This window comes from Cygnus atratus, chromosome 2, assembly GCF_013377495.2.
Source record: "Cygnus atratus isolate AKBS03 ecotype Queensland, Australia chromosome 2, CAtr_DNAZoo_HiC_assembly, whole genome shotgun sequence".
Taxonomy (NCBI): domain Eukaryota; kingdom Metazoa; phylum Chordata; class Aves; order Anseriformes; family Anatidae; genus Cygnus; species Cygnus atratus.
Window position 1 is genome coordinate 81,620,454 of NC_066363.1, and position 17,461 is coordinate 81,637,914.

Here is a 17,461-nt window from a genome sequence, read left to right on the forward strand (position 1 = left end):
TTCCTAGTAGAATGCTGTCATCTATGTACTTGGGGGAAACATAGCTCTTAGAACCACATGTGGGACAACTGGTAGCACTACCCCCTCTGAACATCTCCTGAATGACTCCTGCATTGTCAGGCTGCAAGATCAGTTTCTGCTAATCCTCAGAACCACAATTCATTTTCCGTTCTCCTTTTCCCATACTTCACACAGTCATCCTTGCTACAGCTTTATAGTATCGTTAAAATTGCTCGTAGATGTAGACTTTCTGACAGATTTCATATGTAAAAATTTTAATAGGTGATATAGACTGGAAATTAAATTTAATGGATAATTTTGCTAGATTTTTTTTACTGGTAAAAAGTACAGTGGAGGACCCAAATTGGAAGATGCTATTTTAAAGTTTCTGTCAGCCATTGTGATAGCTGATGGCTGAAACTGTCCTTCATTTATATGTCTCAAGTCTTCCCATCCATTTTCTTTAGAGCATTCGTGGGGCTTTGTTAGTGGAAGCTAGAATTCCAGTAAGTCAGATTCTTTGGTGTTAAGAATAGAGTGGGAGTGGAATGCATTTATGCTGTAACAAAATAATAACATTTTCTTGAGAGAAATTGCAAGGGCTTGTTGAGACTTTCTTTAACACGTTTCTGTCAGAAGCTATGGAAAGGTATTGTATTTGTGCTTCAATATGCTAAATAAGAGGTATTTTAGACTTAAGAATGTTATGTTTCACTTGATTAGCCTAATAGTTGCAACCTACAGTTATATGCTGCATTAGCTTTCAGTGCTGTATAAAAGGACTGGCAGCATGGTGTCCCAAAAACTGTGATTGCGTGGGCTGCTGAACAGTTGTAGAGAAAGCTGCACAAAAATTCTATTCTAGACAGAATTTTTTCATTTTGAAATGAATTTCACAACAAATTCACAGTTGGATGCCGCTGCTTGTATTTCCACTGAATCATACTCCAGAAAAGTAATACTTTGCACCAACAATGCCTGCCACAAACAGTGCAGTGATATAAATCAGAAATTGGATATTTTTTAATTGTAGTTGTTCAAAATATAGTATAGTTATTAACTATTCCTGCAGGTCCTGACATTCAGATGTGCTTGGCTTTGTCTCCACATGCAAAAACTAAAATCCTTCATAAAAAAAAGAAGAGAAGGGCTGGGGGGGGAAATACCCTTTTTACCCTTTTTATGTACTGTTCATGATAGGAAACTGACTCCCAGGCAGCAATGGTTTTCACACCACTACATATTTAATAGCAGAGTGAGAGCAAACCTGTTATATGGTTACTTTTAATTTCCAGCCTAAATTTACTGATGGACAATTCATTTATACCTTTCTTTGGTGCGCCAATATTGTTCTCAAGCTCAACTAGTTCTCCCTTTTCTCCCTGACTGCCTCCACTTACTGGCATTTTTGGAGTGCAGTTGCATCCTCTCTCCACCTTTGGTTAGTTTAGCTTACCAAGTCTAGGTCTTTCAGACTCTTAGATGCTGTAATTAAGGCAACTACAGTTTTATATGCATGGACTGCCTCTAAGCTGCATAGCTTTGCTACTAATATTAGCTCAGTTTGTGCTGAATTCTTTGGTGTTAAATTGCAAAGCCTAAGAAACTGAGGAAAGATTTGAGCTTGTGCTGAGTCCTCTGATTCTGCAGTCATAGCAGAACCACAGGAACATCTCAGTAGTGCTAGCTACTGGAATTGCAGCAAAGAAATAGCCTCCTGTGAGCTCTCAGTTCATCCATTTGCCCTTGCATGTGGGCAAGGGTGCAAGGTAAAATATGGCTGCTTACGCCCTTTCACCAAGGTTTTAGTTAATAATTTTGTTTTGCAGCTGTGATGGGCTAGCAATGTACAGTACTGCACTGTTCTCATCTCGTTTTTAATGTAGGTTCCATCTCAGTTCCATTTAGTCAACACATTCTGAATTCTTCAGTTAAAAAAATGGTCATTTATGTCATCTGTCTTAGGCAGTGGTACTTAAAACCTGGTGCTGATTTTGCTGACGTGAGTATTTCATGTTTGTACAAAGTGACATTACCTGGTTGTAGACCCTAACTGAGTGGCTGTCTTCTTAAGAATTTTGTTGTGGAAGGTTTCTTCAGACAGAGGTGATAGGCAACCTTTTTTTTTTTTTTTTTTTTTTAACTAGCACAGCAGTAGACAGAGTTAGCAGCTCCTGTGCTGAGCCAAACTGTTTAAGAGCACCCAAAGAGGCACGCTACCTCAGGAGCTTTGGTGGGTTGGGTGGAAGATGAGGATTCTTCCGTCAAACCACATCACCCTCTCATACAGCCCACCCAGATCAGTCTGTATGCATCCCAGCATTTCACTTGCCTCCCAAATAACACTTATTCCCAGCTCAGCCAGCTGGCCTCCTCTCTTTAGGACAGACACCTGCCCTCTCTGTTTCACACAGCAGCCCCCCTCTCTGTACTTCCATTATGGCTCCCCAGCTCTACAAGAGTGAATGCGAGAGTTGCTGCCTTGGAGAAGAATCAGGCTGGACGAGGAAATGCAGCTTTGGTTCACAAGTATAACTTTGACTGATTAATGAACGTGCTCAGACAGTGCTCAAGCATCCATAGAGAAAGGGACCATATAAGTCTTAACGTTGTGTGGCATTTGTGCAAACGTAAAAACACAGTTTCCACATGAAAGATCCTCCTGTCACAAGATGAGGCCAGTAGACAGCCAAGAGCTGAGTACCGCATAGGTTTGCAGACCGAAATCAACACTTTGCACCCTGAGGTTAACTGTAAACCAGCTCCCAAATCTGCCCTGTACCTCTTGATGTGATTTGCATACCACCGTTTGGTGCCTTGTCAAGGTCTATTTGACTGTGGGAGGTGATACAAATTTTGTCCTCCGTGATATGAAGCCCACGGGGGAATTAAACTGGGGCAGAGTGAAGCAGGAGGAGAGCAGCAGAAGAGGAAAAAGGAAGGGGGTGTTGCATTTCCACACATACCTGTGATCTTTTGGTGTGGTTCAAGTTCTGGTGTGTAGCATCCTTACTTTGTTTTGCAGATTACAGAGGAGAGAGAAAAAAAAGTTTCATAAAATTTCTGCTATTGCTCTATTCCTCCCTCCCTTCCTTCCTTGTTGCAAAAAATCACTAAGATAACAAGAAATTATATGCTTGCAAACTAGTATACTATATTGTTTGATTTGTTGTTGGTCTAGTTTAAATGGAAAGAATGACAAATTTTTCAAGGAAAAGAATAAAGATAGCAACAAAAGGCATTAGAGATGTTTTGGAATATATCTGAAATGCTTGTTTTATTCTTTACCTTTTTCATTAATTTGCATTTCTTCCAAAGTGAAAATATAGAACACTATTTCTAAAAAAAAATCATTATTATTTTGTATGTTCAGAAACCAAACTGCTTTTAGCAAGAGCCGTAAAGTCATCTTCAATGCATGCCTCTTTGCCATGAACTTCTGAAACGGAGACAGTCTATGCACGGGTTTGGGTGCAGAGCTTAGCTACATCCTGGCTACGTGTTGGAAAGGACTCCTTGTTCAGCATCTCTCCCTCCGCTTTCCCCCCAACTGCTCTTGTTTCCCCCAGGAGACCTGCGGGTGCTTCAGGAAGCACCCTTAAATCTGAATGCTAGGCCGCACCGTGTCACAGGGCGTAGACGTAGGCAAAAACATGTTTGTATCTCATGCAAGGGGATCCTGTCTTCCTTTTGTCCTACTCTCATAAAGTTTTTGTCTGTAAGGATTGTCTAGGAAAGAGCAAGTATCTCCTTTTTAGATCTTGGGGTAGGTTGCGGGAACAGCGTTCACTTTATCAAGTAAATTTAACCACAGCTGAGATGGCAGTTGTGAGACATTGCTGTATTCTCCACTATTCACTACCGTATCTTAGATCTTCCACATCTGGAGTCCAGTTCTCTGAAGTTATTCCAGATCCACAGCAGTGCAGGGGACTAAGAGCCTGTCCTAACTGTAAAACATACCCTGCTGAATGTCCTGTTTTAGAGCATAGTATAAATTGACGATTATTTTACTTGCTTGGTAAATAAAATGCTTGCTTAACTTCTTCACCTTCCCCAAGAGGAAATTTTTACTAAGACATGACATCTCCATATAAATTGTCATGAGTAATACCTTCTGAAGCACTTTCAGAGAAACAAGAATCCTTGCTATTTCCATCTATAATAATAATAATATACAGTTAGAGAAGCTGATAAAGTAGCGAGGCCTTCTTGAAGGCTGTGGTATATAAGCGTTCCCTTGCGTTCTATGTTTCCTTAGAACTTACCAAGTTGTAGTGCATGTTCTATGCCATGGTAAGTGCATTCCAGCAAGACATCCTGAAGTTTTTTTATGCTAACTTTTTATTAAATTGCAAAGCTGGTAAAATTGGGTTGCCAAAGAAGAATACTGAAACAGGAACCTGCTGGCTTTTTTAACCTTTCGCTGTAAGGAAATGTGCCTTTCTCCATTTGATTTGAAAAAGGAAATAGACTGGTGGTGTGGCTATGGAACTTTCTCTTTCTGCCTCTGATTGCAAAAGTGCTAGTGAAAGAAATGAAAAGAAAAAATACAGTATTGAACTGTAGAATAGTATGGCCTTGTTGAGATAATAGAATGAAAGTAATTAATTATCCTTTTTTGTTTCAGGTGTCAGAAACTATTTGAAAGAAGCATTAGTGAATATCATTGCTGTGCATGCAGAGGTGAGAAAACTTCAGATTGTTTGATGCTTACATTCAGATGAATAATTTCAGCGTACTTTGGTAAATTCTGGCTTTCATACCCCTGAAAATTGTACCTGTGTTGAAGTGTGTTCATTATAGATGTTGGTGCTTTGGGTTAGGTTTAGCCAACCAACTATGAAACTGCTAATTTTTTTTAAAGGCAGAAAGAGATGAACAGTTCCTGTTTATCTTCAGTAACACTTTGCTACATGTTTTGGAGTGCTTTTTTCTTTCCACTGTCTGATGAAAAAGAAAGCCAAAGTCTAAAGCTGAATTCTTCCCTTTCCTTACAATGTGGGGGGAGGGAGGGGAGAGCAAGATGAGGATGATGCTCACTTTCTCTGATTAACTTTATTTTCCACAGCATATAGAAACAAGCTTGTGCTCAACTTTCAAACAAATATTTAATATATGCCCTTTGTAGTGAAAAGGTGATATATATATCATATTCTCTTATATAGGATAAAAAATGAAAAGCTAAACACAGAAATTTTTGTAGTCTCTATATGGCACAAATAGCGTTTGATATACTTGGGTAGGCAATGGCTTATGATAGAGAGTCTATATTAAAATTTAAGTATTATTAAAATTACCAGCTTGCAGAGCTACAGTTATTTGGCCTCTTGTGGTAATATGTAGGAATTTTCTATAGTACTTTAAATTATAACTAGCTCTACAAGCTCCTTCCTTCTGAGTACTGAGAGTGTTATCCGATTACTATTGCTCCTGGTGTAAATGTTGGTAATAGTATTACTCTTATCTTTGTATTATCAGAAATATCTTTCAAAATATCACTAGTATGGCTGCTCTACGTATTAACGTCTATTTAAAACCTGATAAGATTCATCTGAGGTTCCTTTTTATTTTGCTCCTCCATAAATTACAAAGCTTCATATAAATTAAAATGTAATATCTTCAAAAAATAAATTGTATCATTTGCAACATTATTGTTTGGATTTCAATATATGCTTACAGCAGTTTTCACAACAGCATTGATTATTCTACCAAATTCTTCAGAATGAGGGAGTAAACAAAACTACATACCAATATGACATTCATTTGTTGTTGCAGTTTTTCAGTGTAGTTGAAATTAATAAAAATGAAAATGAGAGTTTGGGCATTAAAAGATTCAAAGGCATTTTTGACTTCTTTAGCTAATCGTGATAAAAGGCATACTCATTAAAATTCTCCTGCAGAAAGGTGCAATAGCTTCTGACTTCATTGAGACTGATACTAATTTTGGCCCAAATAGTGTGTTGCGTCATGAATTTTTACATGTGAAATATTGCAGAAATATGAAAATGTGTCAAGACGAAACTCCCATTTGCACTGTTTTCTGCTGAAATTCTCTAAGATGGGTCAGATTTAAGTTTAGTTAGCAAAGCTGCGAGTTTCTGTAGTTTGAAACAGCAAAAATTAACAATCAGCTGAACAATGAGCATGGAAAGAAAACTACCTTTGAATTCAAATTTAACTGAAATCAAAATAAGGGCATCATATTGCAAATTTGTGATGATTCACCATTGCTGAGAACTTTTTTTTTTCTTGGATTCTGTATAGTAACATCAAGAGTGCTGGTTATGGGCACAAATACTCTTTTCTCAGTAGAAGATTTTTTGTGTGTTCCTGGTATGTTTGTGTTGAATTACTCAGCAATATTTGCTGCTGAATAAGATGACCCATGCACAAATTACTTTTTTTTCTTACTGTAAAGCTAAGTATGTCAGTTACAAAGCTTTTGTGGGTCAAAACAGTCAAAGTACATGCAAAGGCTGCATGTTTGAATTGTCAATGATAAAAACTGATAGCTGGCATGTACCTATGTGGTCAGTGTACTTAGTCTTTGGTGCAAATTTGCTTCTTCGAATGGTTAGCTTTATGGGATCCCTGATTATAATTCATTGCTTAAACCACTGGAATCTGGGTAAGAATCCTACATTCATTTTTGTTCCCTTTAATTTATTTTTACATACATGTATGAATATCTTCTGTTAATTACTACTTTTCCTTGTCAGACTTTATTCTAGCAAAATTTCAACTACTTAATTCTGTAAGTCATTTTAAAGAGGAAATTGGGAAACATTTTTTAAAAACTCTATCCAGTTCATTTCCTTCTTGCACCACTCTAGTCACATTATCTTCAGTTCCTTGTGTCATCTTTTTCCCCAGCCTCGTGCAGTTTTAGTGCAGCTTTATCATCACCTTTAAGTCATGACACAGTTTTGATCTGTCTAACCTATAGTCTCACTTCCTCCTATATCCAGCCTCTCGGTCTGCATTTTCCCCAATTCTATGTAGAACACCATACTTTATTTTTTTTAATTCACCAACAATTTCTCACTTCCTTAAAGTGAGCTTTAGGGAAGATTGGTTACTTCATGCTTTCCTTTAGGCATAGATCTAATGTTTAATTCTGTGGTGGTGTTATGTTGCAGTTGCTATTCTGAACCTCAAATGGAGGATGTGACCACTTTGAACAGTTGTACAAATAAACAGTTTAAAAACTAGTCTTGATGCATGGAAAAAATAGTAAGATGTAATGTTTTTGCCCAGGAGCTAACAAATTCCAGTAAGGGAAAAATCTAAATGAAAATCCATTATGCCACCATAGTCTCAAAACCTTTTGAAGGCTCATTTCCACAGAGAGCATAAAGACACTTGCCGTTTGACAGTGATGAGGCAAGTGTGCAGCAGTCTTTGCCACATATGAAGGGTTCTAAAAGAAATTGCAAAATGCTTGGGTAAAATGTGGCTGAATGCATAATTAGGTTAGTCAGTGACATAATCCTGAATTAAAAAGGTGCTATCCACAAAACAGAAGTTTATGTATAGCCACCTGACCACCTGCATGCATCAGGCGAGAGCAGATACTTTCCTCTTAGGCATTGCAAGAAAGTTGTCAGCATCACATGTCGAATAGCTAGCACTGCGATTAGCAGAGGTGATTGGGCGAAGCACAGGGCAAGTGTCAAAGGATTCTTCAGGTTCCAGATGCTGTGAATTTCTTTGTCCATCGTTAAAAATACAATGGCCCTTTCAATCAGTGTTTAATGCTTTTTACCAAAATGTTACTTTATAAAATACTTATGTTAATATAGGTATTGTGCTCATGATTCTTATTTTATAAAAATCAGGTGTTTACCATTTCCAAAGACCTAGTTCCTCGGGTAATGTCAAGGATTGTAGAAGCAGTCTCTGAAGAATTGAGTCGACTGATGCAGTGTGTTTCATCCTTCAGCAGAAATGGAGGTTTACAGGTAGATGAATCATTTGTACTGTCAAACATCTGAGTTTATAAAACTTAGAATAACAGAGAGGTATAACCTGTGTATTTGTTGGATTTATTTTAGCAGTGAAAACAAGGAGGTAAAAAGGATTAGTATACAACCTCTTTCTCATATTTATGGATGAATACCCTTTGGGGTACTAGTTCTTGGGTTGATCATATTTTAGAGTTGTCATTGTGTAAGTGCATAAAAGGTTACCCATATCCTATGAGATAAAAAGCATCATAGAATCATAAAACGGTTTGGGTAGGAAGGGTCCTTTAAAGGTGATCTAGTTCTAACCCCCCTGCGATGAGCAGGGACATCAGTCACTAAATAAGGTTGCCTAAACCATCATAATGGTATCTGTTTGAAATGTTGTTAAACTGTCTTTGTCCTGTCACCAAAAAAATATATATATTTTAAAAGGAAAAAAAAAAGTTTTATGATATTTAGAGGTTTAAAATCTTGAAAATGTGAAACGGTAGGATCTTGTAAGTCTTTACAGAACCGGTCACTTGCCTGTTGTGCTATTTCTGTGTTAGCAGTCTGTCATAACACAGGTACAACAGATACTCTTACAATGCCCTCTTCATTTGTGACTGCACCAGTAGTTGTCTTATCTGCTGAAACAGTTTTAAAGGAGTTTATAGGAGAAAAACTACATATGTTAAAAAACAAATTCCATTGACATAATGATTGCTATGGCTGTAATAGGCAGGAAGAGCCAATCCTCATTTTTCATTCTGTGATAGCATCCTGGCATTATCATGGGAAAATAAATATCCAGATGCAAGCTTTATTTTCCAATTGCTATTAGTAATTGCATGTGACAGATGATTAATGTAGCAAGATTGCAACCAAATAAGATTGGCTGCCAGCTTAAAACCAAATCAATGAACAGCAACAAAGCTACCTGTAAATCATTTTTGTTTGACTAGATGACCTGCTCTATGAACTTGCCGCCTAAACCCATAACTGGAAGGATTTTCTCTCCCTTCTGCAAATTTCTCACTCATGGTCCTTTTCTGTTCCTCTGAACATGGAAAATCCTATGTCACTCAAGGCAGGAAACAGCGGTATGAGAGTGATCTGGGCGTGGGTCAGCCTGGTCAAAAGAGACCTGTTCCTTAAGAGAAGCCTAAATCTGTATACCCATGTCAGATGGTCCATACTTTCACAGCGTTTGCCCTTACACCATGTTTATTTGGTCTGTGATGCCTGAGAATGTGACACTGTCCCATGGTACTGGAGTTGGATTTGGTGATCTTTGTGGGTCCCTTCCAATTTGGGATATTCTACTGCCGCTCCCTAAAATGTAGGGAAGACTACAGAAGCGTATATGTAGAACTTCAAGAACTCCCAGACTGTTCAGTTTGGAGCACCATACAGAAAAGGTGAAACATTCTGTGGTGAGCAAAGCATTCCTTATGGGTATGAAATTGGTGGGTAGCTATGTCATATTTTGTGTGAGATTTCTGGCACAAAAAAAACCAAATGCATAAATCTCTGCTGGCTTCCTACTTAGGGGAGAGATAAGGAGAAGACATAAAAGCCAAATGCTTTCATTAGAATCAGAATTAGATGTGTATGTTATATTATAGAAAGTTTTGTTTTGGAAAAGTAATGTCATATTAATTTGTTCTAAATGTAGATCTCTTTCCGTAATGACTAGCTGGATTAAATTGTACCTTGATGAATAAGAACTGAATCTGAATTTGGATGAAGTTCAATTTATAATTTAAATGAAATAGCTAAAGTATTGACCACATTCAGAATGTTTGTTTCACATAAAAAATCTGAGTGAATATTTTTCAAAGACTAAAGGAAGATTTGTGAACTTGGTTTAATCCTGGAGTTCATTCTCCACTATTAGGTATGGTAGAGAATGAACTAGGTGAAAATCAATACCTAGACATACAGTACCGTGCAGGAGTGAAATCCCCAAGCTTGTGTGCCCACCAGGTGACAGACAAGAAGCAGAGCACAACCATTCTACTTCCTCATCTGATGGAAAAAAATAAATTCAACAGCAAAACCAAGAATAAGATGTGCATTGACAGACTTTTGTACTCTCGTGTTTCCTTCCTCCCTGGACAAGCCAGGCTGTGAGAAGTCAAGCTCACTATTTAAAAATAAATAAATAAATAAAAAAGAAGCATAACCTATCGAGGTAGCGTCCCTTTCTCTGTCTGTAACAGAACAGAAAAGATGGAGCAGAATTAAAGTTTTATTACTGTTACTGAGAGACAAAACAATGTTTTCAGACTGCTACATAGTGACCGCGCAAACAGTTTGACTTGTATGAAACTATGAAAAATATGAAATTGTTCCTTTTAGCACTCTCCTAACTGATATAGCAGCATGGCAACCAAAAATACAGGAAACAAACTGTTAGAAGTCAAGGCTGCTTACCACTGCAGCATGCACTAGTATTTGCTTCTAAAAAAGATGAAGCTTTGGGATACTGGTATTCTGATCAAAGGACGTTGTCTCAGTGTTTCAGTATTTGTATTTCTGTCTTTAGGCAAGACTTGAAATCTGTGCATTGAGGGATACAGTGGCCATATATCTAACACCTGAGAGCAAGTAAGTTGTGCTGTATTTTCTATCGTTTCAATGTAGTGGAGTCCTTGGTAAACATGCAAAAACACATGGTGTAAATTAAGGATTTTCAAGAGATTGATACAAATAGAGTATGTAATGTATCACATGTATATGGGGGAAATTGACACTACTATGGCTTTATCAGTTGATTTTTTTTTTAATTTAAATTGATGACACAGACTAGGTATTCCCCACTCTTACCAAAGTGGGGAGTGGAGGGACGACGACTCTTACTTCAGCTGCTGAGGAAAATGTTGCGAAGGCAAAAGCAGTTTCCACTCAATTTCATCCATTTTTTTTACAGAGGTCCCATAAAGCACACCACAGAGAGTCTGCCAGAGATTTCAAAGAGGCTACAGAACCAGACACCAGCAGGATCCCCTTAAAGGGACATGGAGAATTAGGGTTCTCCACAAGCTTGTACATTACCCTACTCCTTTTCCACACACCTCATAGAGGAGAGTGAATTCAACTTCACCCTGTCTATTAGAATGAAAAGCTTCCAGCAATGTATCATTTCTTAGGGAGGTGAAAGACCACAGATAAACAGTGGGGGACATACTCATGCATATGCTAATATAAAGGGAGAAAGAAAAACATTAGCAGCATCAGTGGTTGATGTAGTCAAGACACGTAAATACACAAAAAAACCTGTGGTAGCTGTCAGCAGTTTTGAGTAAAGTTCATTGATTGAAATTTCTAGTTGAGTGTATATGGGACTGGGTGTGTCCATTCATTATTTTTGATTACCTACACTTTTGTTAGGATTGGCATTACCCATTCCCACAGATTGTGATTTGGTCCTCTTAACTGACCAATATTTTGTAGGAGATATTGCAGGGCTTAAGGCACTGATGTGTCTTCACGTCACTGCTGATGGTATTCTGTGATGTCACTGCATTCAGTTTCAAGACTTGCTTCCTTGTACTGTGCATCTGATAGTGATGAAGACCTAAATGTGAACTGTTTGGCACCAGCTTATATTGGATAAAATGGAAGTGCTATTGTTTCTGAGCAGCATGGGAGCAAATCAGAGTGAACCATGAAAGCTGGAGCTTCATAGATGCCTTTTTATTCCTGGTCCCTTCACTAGCAGTAGATGCCACAAGCCACCATATTAATATTAATTCTGCTGAGAGAAGGTTGTACCCATCTGTGCAGGAGTTGCATCATTCCCTGCATGTCTGTTCCATGTTGCCTGGAGGGGTGTGCAACCCCCATCCTTGGAGATACTCAAAACTTGACTTGGCCCCAAGAAACCTTCAATAACCTCGGTTGTCCCTGGTTTGAGATGGGGGTTGGACCAGAAGACCTCCAGAGGTCCCTTTCAACCTCAATTATTCTATGATTCTGTGTTAGCACAATGCAAATCTCTGTAGGCCCCCTTCTCTAGGGGAGAGTGCAGTGCCTTATCAGCTGACCATAGAAAGCCAAAATCAACCTTATATCTGTGCTTCACACTCTGATGCTCACTTAGTTCTAGGCAGAAGGCAGGCTGGCAAACGACCTCTAATTCTTGGAGGGTCCAGAAAGTCAGATTCAGTCTTAAATCAGCGGCTGATTGAACATTTCTTGTTGGTGTTTGTTGTACATCACATCAGGAGTGTTGAGGGACCTACTTGGGCCCGTGGCCACTTTCTATATAATTTGTACGTGACTGTCAGGTGTCAAGTTGACATTTTGTTAATTTATTGAAACAAGAAGCATGGCTAAAATATAGTACATTTCTATGAAAACTATAGAGGGAAGCTGAAAGTTGAGACTTGTACCAGGGGAATATGAGTATTTTTGTTTTCCTTACAGCTCGAGCTTTAAGCAAGCTTTGGAAGCCTTGCCTCAGCTCTCGAGTGGAACTGACAAAAAGTGAGTATACTGTACCTTCTTGTTCTTCTTATGCTCCATGGAGCCATTGCTTTTTACACTTGTATCAGAGCTTTGCTAGAAGAGGGTTAACCTTTGCTATATTTGACCTTTCAAAATTACAAAGTAGAAGCCTCTTTGGACAGAGTTAAGAATAATATAAATCCTTATTCCTTGTGGCCTATTAAGTTATACAGAGGAACTGAGCTGATGACTTTGTGGCATATGTCTCTCCCATTCTAGCCTTATCAGTTCAACATAGCTTTGTATTTATTTTATAATTTCAGTCCATTTTAGCCTTCCATGCTAATCTTAGTTTCTGTGAGGTCCATTGTCTTGTCTTAGTGAATTTAGCAGCAGTAAAGAAAATGACCAAGGAACAAATCCAAGTTTTTGCCAGCCGATATTTGGGCAATTCTCAAAACTGGCTTGTTTCATTTTAAAAACAAATAAGAAGTTTCTGTTGTTCTTTCTTAACATCAGGAGGAGGCCTTTTGGGTTCTTTCTTCTCCGGCATAGCAAACTGTGACAACCAAGCTGCTGTGTTGCACTGAACCTAGTATTTGGTAGCCTATTTTATAAGCATAGCTTAATAAAGAGCTGGTATGGTAAAACACGGACAGATTTGTAATGAGTATATTAGTATAAATGTAGCTGTTTTGAACTTGAGGTTGCTATTATGGTACTTTTAGGAACTGAACTTCATCAAATCAGCCTGCACTTAACATTCAGAATTTAGAATATTCCGTAGACAAAAGTAGACCCTGTTTGTGCAGCCCATACAAACTGCCTTCTCTCTGTTCAAACCTACTCTTCACCAGCCACAAGAAGTCTCAAGATACCCCCTTGCCTTACTTGGGTCTTTTGCTTTATTAAAGATAAGAATCAGTTTTGAGATAGCTCTTTCAACTCAGACTTTCCGAAACACCTGTAGGGTTGGGGTTTTTTTGACTTGGTCACAAGTGTGTGAGTTTTTGTAGGACAGATGAGAATCAAGAACTGCATCATTTTTACATCTATCTCAGAGTTCTGAGCCTTAGACAGCATAAAATTTGTTCTGTTTCTCAGGTTTCTATATGACAATTGTCATCATTCCACACTGGCCATTATAATCTACATATATATTTGTTTAAAATAACACACATTTATGCACTAATTTAGTTGTTTGTTTCAGTTTATTCAGTCATTACTGTGATACTAAATGATGAATGTGGCCATAGGCATCTTCCAGAGGGCTTGCTGAGGAAGCAGATACCAATTTTGTGGTTCAAGTTGTTGTTCATGGTATTTTTGTAATGTTCAAGTATAATTTCTTCTGTTACTGGCTGTTCAGTAATCACAGCTTGCCAAAAAGTTGCAGTGATGCATGTCTGCCCTATCTAGCTTGTTTTTGAAATAGAGCAGAAAGTTTGGAGAACATGTTCATCCCTAGAATACAAGGAACATAAAGCATACAGGAAAGGCTGTAAAACTTTGTAACACATCTCCACTGCTACAATAAATATCTCCTACAACAGAACCATTGACATCCTTGGTCCTAAACCTGTAGTCAGGTTTATAATAAATATCATCCATTGCACCAAGTATCCTCTTGGCAATGAACTATTGCTATGCTACAAATGAACTCATACTTACTGTGTTATCTATAAAGGACAAAAACATATGTTTGCCAGTGAATTAATATTTCTCCTGGAACAGCCATTTTATTTCTGATCCTTTAGCCATAATCTTTAAGAGAAGACTATGGAATAGCTCTCAAAGACAAGTTCGAGAACTCACATTCCGAATTCAGCTGCAAGCTAAAAGCCATAGCCTTGATAAGGGATACTGGTTTTATGGCACATAGTCTGAAAGTTTCCTTACTTTCAGAACCTTTTCCTTTGCTTATGACCCTCTCTACCAGTCCTTTTGCCATTGTGTTTAAAATTTGCTTCTCTAAGGACAATGGTATTTATGTGGAAGGAAAGGTATATAAAGGCCTATTTTATAACCTTGATAAGATCTCTGTGGCTAAGTCTCCCTCTTATCACAGATCATCCCAACACAACCAACAACAAGTTGGTATATTTCTAAATATCTGTAAGATTCAGATATTTAAACTAGATCTAATTTAGGCCCTTTATTTACGCAGGCAATGTATTTGAAGTCACAGACAGAATAACCAAAACTTCTGGTAATTGTTCCCTTTTCAGAATCAGCCAAAATTGTAAATATTTTCCTTTCACAGGTTACTAGAAGAGCTGCTAAACAAGTTTAAAAGCAGCATGCACTTGCAGCTGACCTGTTTTCAAGCTTCTTCATCAGCGATGATGAAAACATAGACATCGACGCAATGCAGGCAACTCAATAGATGAATGCCAATAGATGTCACCCATTTTCCTGTACTTCATCAGTTCCCTTGAGGACTGAGGAAATCAAAAGGAACTTCATTGAAAAAGAAGTTATGAGATCCAACTCTTTGAGTAATGGTATGAGGTATCCTGTTGAGTGAGAGTTCTGGTTGTAAATATCTTGACAAAATGTTTTTCTGTCTACTGTATTTCATTCTGTGGAGGGGACTAAGCCAGTTTTGTTTACATACACTCTTCTTGGCTATATGTTTGTGAAAAAATATTTATTTATGTGCTGCAATCTCAGTTTCATTTGTTAAAAATACGTTGAAATATATTTTTAGCAACTGTTGCCTTAAATTTAAGTATTACACATGCTGTTCACTATATCAGTTTCTTTCTAGATGTAGAGCAATGCTGATGTAACTGGAAGACTCAGCTTCTGTAAACTATTGAGAATTATGCAATAAACATTACTACCTACAGATCCCTAAATAAGTATTCATATGCAATTTGCTGAAGCACACTACTTTCTTTGCATTTAAAATTATTACTTTTTTTCTCCTATGATCTACAATTTTAGTGTTCATTAAATCTGATTTTTGGGAGGCTTTTATTTTCTTATTTCTTTGCTAATTGAACAGATCTTCCTGTCCATTTAGTTTCTCCCTTCATTTGAGTATTGGTGTTAAACCCTTCACAATTGAAATAAGCTTTCCTTTCATTGGCAATTAACAATTAATTAAAAGTGCTCTGAGTTTGAGATTAGTAGATGCTTTAAAAGTATGTTTAAGCTAAATATCCTTTGGTATTAAGGAACAGAACAGTAACTACTTCTGACTATGTGCCAGGCTAAGGAGGAGCACAATTTGCCATTAGTTTTGTTGCTTCCTTCTCACTCTTCTCATCTTTCATCATTCTTACATCGTTCTTACCGTCTTACTATCACTGTCTTCCTCTTCTCTCTTGTCAGTCAGTCCTCTTTTCACCACCATTAAATTTGTTTGGAAGTGAATAGGGGTTCAGGAGGCAAGAACAGTTTTGCTGCCATTACTTTATCGTTACACAAAAGTCAAGAGCTGTCTTCCCAATGAACAGTCAAGACCATATTTGACTGTGACTTTCATTTGCAGACTTAATAAAAACTGTGGGAAGCTATAAGAGAGCAACAAATATAAAGTGGTCTTGTTTTGGCGGGTGAGGGATGGGTTTCATTTTATACCTGAAAACTACACATTAAGTAAATCATGCAGTAATGATGTATTCTTTCTGTACTTGCAGCCATTTGGGGTGTGCCTTTTTGGAAATTGTGCATTAAATTTTCAAACATTTTTTGTCAGCTTTTTGCTTTTGCTAGTCCAGTTACATGCTTTAAAAATATAGCATACAGTTCCAGTAATTACGAAATACTACAAAAAATAACTCAATGCACATGTATTGTGGGTACATAGTAATAGTGTGTTGAATAGAAGTTTAAAACTGCAAGTGTATGTCATTATTGGCTTAAGAGAGAAAGTTGTTAAACATCTGAGCAATGTTGTTTTGTTTAATGTTGTCAATTCCAAGCTTGTCGTAGTCTCAGCTTCTGATACTAACTGAAATAATCATCCAGTTAGTTTGGTTTGTAAAGGAGTTAGCTTCAGAATAATAAAATATTAAGAAAAAAATGTTCATATTTTTTTTTCTTGAATTCCTTGCTTTCCAAGAGATATGATTTTCTAATGAATTTTGCCAGCATCTACACTTTCTACATTTGTATCAGACATGTTTATAAGTATTGAAAACATAATTTGTTGTCCGTACTGACATATACAGGTTCAGGCATTTATTTACTTTAACACTGTTCTCTTGTCTTCTGTTGCAACAGTTTGTTGCTTGCCTTTAAAACCTGAAATAAGTCATGTGCTTGTGTTTAGTTGCTTTTCTTAAATAATGCTTCAGAACAGGTCATTGATAATCAAACAAGAACAATGTATAAGGGATCAAATACTTGAATTCAGCCTGATATGAGATAAATGCCGACAGTCAAGTCAGAGCACTGGGTGCCATTAATCCAGCTGGAGGAACTAAATAAGCCAGTGAGGATCATGCAGCAACAAAACGTGTTGAAGTCCATTTGTGTGGAAGGAGAGTTGGGACTGCAAAGACTTCATAGCTGAGGTACAGCATGCTACAGTTCCTCTAAAGGGATTACAAAAAAAAACAAGAAGTGGTCAGTGTGGCTTTGCAAAAAAAAAAAAAAAAAAAATCAAAGATACAATAAGGTTTAAAAAAAAAATAGTATTGGAAGTGGAAAAAGATAGGGAGACCACACTAAAATACACAATGAGGGCTCGCAGATTAAAGGGAGACAGCAAGGAAATTAAAGTAACAGAAGTGAAAGGCTCTGACATTTAAAGCAAAGGTAAGTGCTGAAAACAGTACAAGAGAGAGTGAATTATTACATGAACTTTGAACGTCTAGAAAATCTAATATCAATTCAAATTCATACTGGAAAAAAAAAGACACTGAAATGGAAACCTGGAAAGCTTTATTTCTCGTTTAAAAGAAAAACTTAGGAAGTAATAAGGTTGTAAAACATGTCTTGCTAAAAATAGGTAAAGACTTATGGGAAAATTCAACCGCAATATATTGTGTTGGGATATTCAGCCTCTGGAGATGTTGAGGCATTATCCTGTTACTGTATTTTTG

General features: G+C 37.4%; 1 protein-coding gene across 2 annotated transcripts in view; it reads left to right on the forward strand.

Moving 5' to 3' along the window:
- The window catches only part of EXOC2 (exocyst complex component 2), a 131,542-nt gene extending 115,441 nt beyond the window's left edge, over window positions 1-16,101 (forward strand). For both annotated transcript variants that reach the window (XM_035552662.2, XM_035552663.2), the window contains 5 exons: window positions 4,631-4,686; window positions 7,842-7,964; window positions 10,501-10,562; window positions 12,384-12,443; window positions 14,668-16,101. In XM_035552662.2, the coding sequence (XP_035408555.1) occupies window positions 4,631-4,686; window positions 7,842-7,964; window positions 10,501-10,562; window positions 12,384-12,443; window positions 14,668-14,761 (395 nt within the window). In that variant the 3' untranslated portion in view covers window positions 14,762-16,101. The remainder of the gene's footprint in view (window positions 1-4,630; window positions 4,687-7,841; window positions 7,965-10,500; window positions 10,563-12,383; window positions 12,444-14,667) is intronic.
- Window positions 16,102-17,461: the final 1,360 nt, after the last annotated feature.